Source organism: Chrysochloris asiatica, unplaced genomic scaffold (genome assembly GCF_000296735.1).
Source record: "Chrysochloris asiatica unplaced genomic scaffold, ChrAsi1.0 scaffold00013, whole genome shotgun sequence".
Classification (NCBI taxonomy): Eukaryota; Metazoa; Chordata; class Mammalia; order Afrosoricida; family Chrysochloridae; genus Chrysochloris; species Chrysochloris asiatica.
Window position 1 is genome coordinate 34,990,818 of NW_006408531.1, and position 9,320 is coordinate 35,000,137.

At 36.1% G+C, this 9,320-nt stretch overlaps 1 protein-coding gene across 1 annotated transcript in view; it reads right to left on the minus strand.

Moving 5' to 3' along the window:
- PKIB (protein kinase (cAMP-dependent, catalytic) inhibitor beta) overlaps positions 1-4,174 on the minus strand; it is a 23,562-nt gene extending 19,388 nt beyond the window's left edge. The window contains exon 1 of the mRNA XM_006834735.1: positions 4,003-4,174. Within this exon, the coding sequence (XP_006834798.1) occupies positions 4,003-4,171 (169 nt within the window). The 5' untranslated portion in view covers positions 4,172-4,174. The remainder of the gene's footprint in view (positions 1-4,002) is intronic.
- Positions 4,175-9,320: the final 5,146 nt, after the last annotated feature.

Below are 9,320 nucleotides of genomic sequence, written 5' to 3' on the forward strand. Positions count from 1 at the left end.
CGTGGCACTTAACAACAACAACAATAGATATCATACAAGTAAAATTTTGCTAAAGATAATACAAAAATGGCTGCAATCATACATTTACAAAGAATTTCCAGAAATTCAAGCTGGATTCACAAGAGGACATGGAACAAAGGATATCACTGCTGATGTCAGATGAATTTTAGCTGAAAGCAGAGAATACCAGAGAGATGTTTACCTGTGGCTTTACTGTCTATGCAAAGGCTTTCAATTGTGTGACTCATGAAAAAGTTATGGAAAACATGGCGGAGAATAAATATTCCAGAACACTTAATTATGCTCCTGAGGAACCTGTATATAGATCAATAGGTAGCTGTTTAACTAGAACAAGGAGACACTGAATGGTTTAACATTAGTAAAGGTGTGCTCCAGGGTTGTATTTTTTCACCATACTTATTTATCTGGGCTGGCAGTGTTTTGTTCTGTTGTACATAGGGTTGCTATGAGTCAGTTATGACTTGATGGCACCTAACAACAACAACAATTTGATCTGTATGCTGAGCAGATAATTCAAGGAAGAAGAAATGTGGTATCAGGATTTGAGGAAGACTGATTAACACCCTGTGATATGCAGATGATACAGCCTTGCTTATGGAAAGTGAAGAAGACTTAAAATACTTACTGATGAACATCAGAGACCACAGCCTTCAGTATAGGTTGAACCTCAATGTCAAAAAAACAAAACTCCTCATCACTGGATAAATAAATAACACCCATTGTATCTTAAGTACAATGCTGTCTGTGGTAGGATAATATATACCTGTCTACAAGGAAAAGTCCTTATGTGGCACCATAGGATAAGCACTGGATCATAATGCTGATTTGATACTGAATAGTTTAATAACAGGAGAGATATGTGCCAGAGCTGTATCCTTGCACCATACTTATTCAATCTGTGTGCTGAACAAATAATACCAGAAGATGGATTACATGAAGAACATGGCATGAAGATTGAAAGAAGACTCATCAACAATCTGTGCTATGTAGATAACACAACCTGCTTACTGGAAGCAAATTAGATTTAAAAATACTTATTGATGAAGATCAGAGACCCCAATGTAAAAAAAACAAAAATGTTCACAACTGGACCAATAAGTAACATCATAATAGAGAAAAGATTGAAGTTGTAGAAGACTTCATGTTGCCTGGACTCTCAATCAACACTATGGAAATAGCAGTCAGGAAATCAAAAGATTTATTGCATTTGTCAAATCTGCAGCAAAAGACCTCTTTAAAGTATTCAAGAACAAAGATGTCATTTTCAGGACCAAGGTGCACCTGACCCAAGATGTGTTATTTTCAATCATCTCATATGCATGTGAACTTTGCACAATATATAAGGAATACCATAGAAGAATCCATGCATTTTAATTATGGTCTTGGCACAGAATATTGACAGTACCATAGATTGCCAGATGTATAAACAATATGTTTTGGAAGAAGTACAGCCAAAATGTTCCTTATAAGCAAGGATAGTGAGAGTTTGTCTCTGATTCTTTGAACATGTTTTCAGGAGGTACCAGTCACTAGAGAAGGACACCATGCTTGGTGTAATGGACGATCAGTGGAGAAAGAAGAAGACTCCCTATAAGGAAATGGACTGACACAGTGCCAGCAACCACGGGCTCAAGCATAAAAACAATCTGAGGATGGCCCAGAACCTGGCAGTGTTTTGTTCTACAGTGCTTGTAGACTCAATGGCACCTAACAACAACCAATGATTAATGACGTTGAGTATCCTGTCATGTAATTATTTGGCCATTTGTGTATCTTTTTTTGGAGAGCTAGCTATTGAAATCCTTTGGCTGTTTTTATTTGTTAAACTATAAAAACTCTTCAGATAAGCCAGATATCAAAATCTTATCAGATATATGAATTTTAAATATTTTCTCCTATTCTATGTGTTGAACTTATTTTATTTTGTACATTCTTCATCATTTATGTGAGCTATTTTTAAATAGTACTTGGAGTTCCTTAACTGCTATCTTTGGCTATATTTCGAAAATTATTTTGATAAATATAAGCTCAATATTCTTTTAGATAATGGATGACTAACTCTTCCACACTATATCTCTTCTGATTAAGCAATGTTAGTTTTAAGGTTTTATGTGTGCTTAGGGTGTGCAAAGTTTAATTAGGACTTTGTAAAAGCTACAAGTCAATCCTTTCTACCTCACTATTTTAAAACACACCCATTCTGTATAACATCATACCCTGTTAGTCATATTATGTTTTTAAACTTAAAAGGCCTAAAATATTTTACTCAAAATTCCCTGCTATTGAGTTGATTCATACTCACAGCAACCCTGTTCAGGGTTTCTGAGGCTGCAAATCTTTATGAAAGCATCTCCCTCCTGCAGAGCACTTGGTGGGTTTGAATTGCTTTTTTTGCAATTAGCAGTCCAGTACTTAATTTACAGTGTCACCAGGGCTCCTCAAACACATATTTTATTTCACTTTTTCCATCTTTTTTATTCTAATAATATTTTATGTGTTATTACTAAGAAAGTAAGACAGAAGTTGGTACCAGAAGTGGGGTGCTGCTCTCAACAAACATGTAAAACATGGAAGTGGTTTTGGATTTGGGTAATGGATAAAGGCTAAAGGCATTTTGATGTGTTTTATAGTAAAGCCCTAGTTTGCCATGAGGAGACTGTTGGTAGAATCAGTGGACATTAAAGACAATTCTGATTAGGGCTAAGAAAGAATGAGAGCTTATGAAAGTTCTATCTTTATGAACAAAGTGCTACTAGAAATGTAGGCATAAAATGTGCTCCTTTAAAAGAAACTAATGAATGTGTCGTTGGACACTGTATTTTATGCAGTTCCAAAGTATTTCTCTGAATTATATTCAAATGTTTGATGGAAGGCAGAATTTGTTAGTGATGAATGTGTATATTTGAACGAGACTTCTATGCAAGATATTAAAGGGCCATCATGATTTATCCTTGCTGCTCACTGTAGAATGTGGGGAAAAGATATAGGATTAAAAATTAACTGGAAAATGAAAGTAGAAAGTAAAGACTTGGAAAATTCTGTTGTACAAACTAAGAACATGTGTCCTAGAACTCTAACCAAGGATGTGGCTATTCAGTTACTAATTAAACAGATTAAGCCCACTGATGATGTCACTTTGCCAATCCATCTCACTGTGGGTCTTCCTCTTTTTCTCTGATTCTCCACCCTATTAAACACAATATCCTTCACCAGTGATTGGTCCCTCCTGACAGTATGTCCAAAGTCTGAGAGCCAAAGTTAGGCCATCCTGGCCTCCAAGGAGCATTCTGGCTGCACTTCTTCCGATACAGATCTGTTTGTTCTATGGGCAGCCCATGGCACTTTCAATATTCTCCTCAAACACCATAACTCAAAAGCATCAATCCTCCTACGATCTTCATTATTCGCTGTCCAGCTTTCACATGCATATGAAGTTACTGAAAATCCCATGGCTTGGGTCAGGCACACCTTAGTCCTCAAGCTGACATCTTTGCTCTTCAACACTTTAAAAAGGTCTTGTGCAGCAGATTTGCCTAATTAATACATCGTCTGATTTCTTGACTGCTGCTTCCATGAGTGTTTATAGTTGATCCAAGAAGAATGAAGACTAAAGCACTATACCAGGAGTTATTTTAGTACTTCTCAATAAAGTGTAAGCTCTTGGAGGGAAGAAACCATATTTATCCACCTTTATATTTCTAATCATCAGCGTTGTGCATGGCTAAGAAGACTATGTACAAATAAATGCTCACTTTCCACATACAAACCATGCTATGAAAAGATGAAATTGTCTATTTTCAGAAAGGCTGAAAAATCTATTTAGCCTAAAGTAAAAGCTGCGAGGGATTAGTAAACACATTAACAACAACAAAAAGAGTGCTTTAAAACTAGCCAAAAAAGAAACTGTTCCAGAGGAAAAGATTAATTGAATAAGGAGAAGAGAAATTGTGCTGATGATCTTAGGAGAATTTTGAGTGTTACCTTCCTTCATGCTGAGGGCCTCCAGTTTGGCAGGCAAATCTGAGGTTCCACCTGTAGCCACTGAACTCTGGATGTCTGGTAAGGCATTCCGGCGGCCTGCCCTGGCTGAAGATGTAAAATTGGTAACTACAGGCTCCACATCAGTCATTTCTGATGAATCTGTCCTCATAGCAACATCTACAAATAGAATGTGCACATGAAGAAGAGGATGAGTCTCTTCTAGTCAAGGAAAATGTTCATAACTGTGGCTAAAATAACACAGTTGATGAAAAACACAATAGCCTGATAATCAAATCATTGATTCACACCCTTCATCTATATCTACAGGTCCTAGAAGTTCCATTTGCACATTTTCTGAATAGAATAGGAAGTCTTCAGTGTGAGCCAGATTGCTATAAATACTCCCTGAATGAACCACCTGGATGCTTTATAGTGCAGTAATCCCTTGCCTTTTGTTCTGCTTTTCTATGGATGGTTAAATCAGACTCAGACGTGAAAGAAAATGAAGACTGATTTGTTTGGCCACTCCTGTAGAGACTCTTTCTACCACTTATTTGCTGTGTCATTTGTTCAAGTTGAATCCAAATCACTATAATTCACAGGAACCAAACAACACACTGTTTCTATTCTTAAGAAATGATAAATTTAACTTTATTTTAAAGATAGTTTTTGCCTTTGTTTTCTCAAGAAAGGACTATGCATTTTGAATTTTTTCTAATCTCAGAACTAGTTTTTAATGAATTTGTGTAACTTAGGGCAAGTTGTTATTTCTTAAGTGCCCTCGAGTTGGTTCTGACTTGCTTTAACTTTATTAGCTCTTTCTTAAGCATTCTTGATCTTCCTAGCAATTGTCTCTAAGAAAAAATTCTCAGAGTTAACTCACTAAGTAGGGAGATTGTTGTTAAGTGCTGTCGACCCATAGCAACCCTGTACAGGGTTTCCAAGGAGCACCTGGTGAGCTTGAACCACTGACCTTGCAGTTCAAATGACTTTGCAGTCTGACACATTATCCCACAGTGCCACACCAGGACTCCAAATAGGGAGATTGGTAGCAGATTATGCTTAGTCTAGAATTTTTTTCCTAAAAAGTCAACATCTAATGGTATCTCAAAAGCAGCAGCAACAGTAAACATTTACTGAGAATCTATTGAGTTCCAGGTTCTCAGCTAAGCATTAAAAGTACAGAGTATGATGTATTCTCCATCACTTGAAGACTTGCACTTTCAAAAGGGAGAAGAAAGTACACATAGAAGGACTGATAGCATTAGAACATCCAATGTATAAAATATCAACCAAAGGCTGGAGATAGTCATTTGTGGCAGCCCTTAAGAGAACAGATATATGTGAACACTGGCTTATACAAAGTAAACCAAACTTCTTACTACATTTAAAAGTTAGTCCTTTCCAAATAATTTAATTCAGGAAATGCTAAAACTGAAGGGAAATTGTCAGAAAACTTGTTGCATTTGATGTTAGACATTCAATTCCTTTTAGTCCATAGCACCCAAGAACTGCATAACCAGCTTAGTGTAGGCCTTGGAGTCCAAGATCAGTCTGTAATTGCCTCAGAAAGCAGCCATTCTCTGAATTTCCCAGACAGTCTGTTTTTCCTAGGAATCATGGAAATTTTTCTAATAATATTGTTTTTTGATGCAATTCTGTGATCAATTAGATTTTCAATTATTTAGTATTTGATAAATGTCTGACATTGATGGTCGTGGTGATGGTGTGCCACGCAGTAGGTACTGACTCATAGAGACACTGTATAGGGTTTCTGAGGTTGTAAATCTTTACAGAAGCAGATAGCCTCCTCTTTCTCCCATGGAACAACTGATAGTTTTGAACTGCTGACCTTGAAGTTAGCAGCCCAATTCATAACCACTATGCTACCAGAGTTCCTTCTGGCATTGATAGCATATGCTAATGTAAACAGCATTGGAATATTAGTAAAAAACAAAATAAAACAAAAACCTTCATTTGATTATAGCCTACCAAGATAATATTGATTAACTCATTTAATTTTTCTAGCCACACTTTCTCCCAGATGTAATTAATGCATATAATAACAAGCCTAATTGTTTCACATGATTCTTTTAAGAAGCAATAAAATATAGAGTATAGAAATGCATTTTCACCTATAAAATCACTTATGTTTGATTAATGGCACCCTACTAAATAAGATATTGCTCATATTTTATTGTTTGCTTTAGTTCATAACCCTCTGGTTGTCCTCATTAATTTTATTTTTAAAATATCTTCCTGTTGGTAAGATCTCTTAAGTTTACAAAGAGGGAGATCAGTATTTATTTCCTACTACATTAATATTTTTACATCTATTATCTCATTTAAACTTCCTAATAGTCATTTGACCTATACTTTGTAGTGGAAATTGGAGCTCTGATAGGCTAAAAGTCTCATTTTAAGCTGCACAGTTGTTACTTTATTTAGTGCTCAGGGACGCAAATCCAGTTTAGTTCACTCTGAAAACAAGATGACATGGATACTCATGAAAGAGTCATCAGTCTTTGGAAAACGTAACTTACTCAAATCCCTGTGATACAGGCAGATAATCATACAGCAGCTAATTTAGGTTCTGCCTAGCACTGCAATTTTTAAAAAACTTTTATTGTGACTTGGGTTAAGGTTTACAGAGCAGATGATCAGTTTTACATCTAACAAATCACATTTTTCATCTCAATTATTGCAACCCCCTCCACATAACAACAATTATTCCATTTATTCCCTGTGGTTCCTATTTCCTTTCTATCATCCTTTCCAACCAGTCTGAACCTTGGCCTCAGGTAAATGTTACCCTTTTGATCTTGAATGGTTGACCATTCGATGGTAAGCATATCTCACTAGTGTTGTTGTCCCCGCTATGCACTAAATTTAAAATGTAATGCATATATACATACTACTGGTGTGGCACTATAGGATAAGCATTGGACTGCTAATAACAAGGTTGGTGGTTCAAACCCACCAGTTGCTCCTCAGAAACCCTATACAGGGTCACTATGAGTTAAAACTGACACTTAACAACGACAATAATAAATGCATACCCACCACTTGTCTCTCAGTTGGTTTTACTGTGGTGGCTTGAATGTTGCTGTAATGCTGGAAGCTATGCCACATGCATTTTAAATACGGCAAGCAGAACCACACATGGATAGGTTTCAGTGGAGCTTCCAGACTAAGACAGACCAGGAAGAAGGAGAGACAGTCTACTTCTGAATATTTAGACACGGAAAATCTTATGAATAGCCGTAGAACATTGTCAGATATAGTCCAGAAGATGAAAATTTAACGAATATCACCAGAAAACTCTAAGATGTTCTGCTAGATGATGAGTCCCTCAGTTTGGAAGGAACTCAAAATATGACTGGGGAAGAGCTGCCTCCTCAAAGTAGAGTTGATGATGATGATGTGAATGGAGTAAAACTTTCAGGATCTAAATTTGCTGATGGGGCACAACTCAAAATGAGAAGAAACAGTTACAAACAACTCTTAATGATCAGAATATGGAATGTATGGACTATGTAACAAGATAAACTGGAAACTGTCAAAAATGAAATAGAAAGCATAAAGATCAATACATTAGTGAACTGACATAGACTGGTATTGGTCACTTTGAATCTGGCAATCATATGGTTTACTATTCCAAGAACGACAAATTCAACAGGAATGGAGTAGCACTGATCATCAAAAAGAACATTTCAAGATCTATCTTGAAGTACAACTCTGTTTCCAATAGGATAATATTCATTCACCTACAAGGAAGAGCAGTTTATACCACTATTCAAATTATTTACCAGCCACTAAAACCAGTGATGATGAAATTGAAGAATTCTACCAACTTCTTCATTCTGAAATTGATCAAACATGCAATCAAGATGTATTGATAATTACAAAGCTCCAGAAATTTATGGAATCTAAATTGAAATTGTTCAACAAACTGATACAGCACTGAAGGTGCTTACTCAGCTATGCCAAGAAATTTCAAAGTCAGCTACCTGGACAACTGATTGGAAGATATCCACATATAGTCCCATTCCAAAGAGAGGTGACCTAACAGAATGTAGAAATCATTGAACAATAATGATATCATATTGTAATGAAAAGGATGGAAACGAAGGATTGTAGTTAGAAAATAAGGCCTTGGTAATAGAAATGATGATGGAGATTACATGACAGAATCTTGCAAGACAAATGACTTATTCATTGTGAATACCTTTTTTAAACAATTAAAAGTCATTGAAGACATCTCTGGGAAGAGACTGTGAAAGTTCAATATTACCAGCCAAAACAAGGCCAAGGGGAGACTGGGGAACAGACCATTGATTGTTCATATGAAACGTCAGGCTGAAGCTGAAGAAAAGTAAAACAAGTCTATGGGAGCCAAAATATGACCTTGAACATATTCCACCTGAATTTAGAAATCATCTCAAGAACAGATTTGATGCACTGGACTCTAATGACTGAAAACCAGAAGGGTTGTGGGATGACATCAAGAACATCATACAGAAAGAAAGCCAAAAGTTATTAAAAAGAGAAGAAAGAAAAGGCCAAAGTTTAGAGAAGTTAAAATAAAAGGAAGAAATGAGGAGGTAAAAGAGCTGAACAGAAAATTTCAGAGGGTGGTTCCAGAATACAAAGTATTATAATGAAATGTGCAAGAACATGGAATTAGAAAACTAAAAAAGAACGCATTCAGCATTTCTCAAGCTGAAAGAACTGAAGATTTAAGCCTCAACATAAAATATTGAAGGATTCCAGGAGCAAAATATTAAATGATGCAGAAAACATCAAAAGAAGATGGAAGGTATACACAGACTCACTGTACCAAAAAGAAATGGTTGATGTCCAACCATTTCAAGACGTAGCATATGATCAAGAACCAATGGTACCAAAGAAAGAAGTCCAAACTGTACTGAAGGCATTGATGAAAAACAAGGATCTAGGAATTGATAGGATATAAATTGAAATTGTTCAAAAAACTGATGAAGCATTGGATGTGCTCACTCACTTATGCCAAGAAATTTCAAAGATAGCTATCTGGGCCAATTTATTGGAAAAGATCTACATTTGTGCCCATTCCAAAAAGAGGTGATCCAATGGAATGCCGAAATCATCAAGCAATACTGATATCACATGCAGGGAAATTTTTTTCTGAAGATAATTTTTAAATGACTGCAACAGTACTTCAACAGGGAATCACCAGAAACTCAAGCTGGATTCAGAAGAGGACATGGAACTAGGAATATTATAGTTGATGTCAGATGGCTCTTGGCTGAAAGCACAGAATACAAGAAAAATGTTTA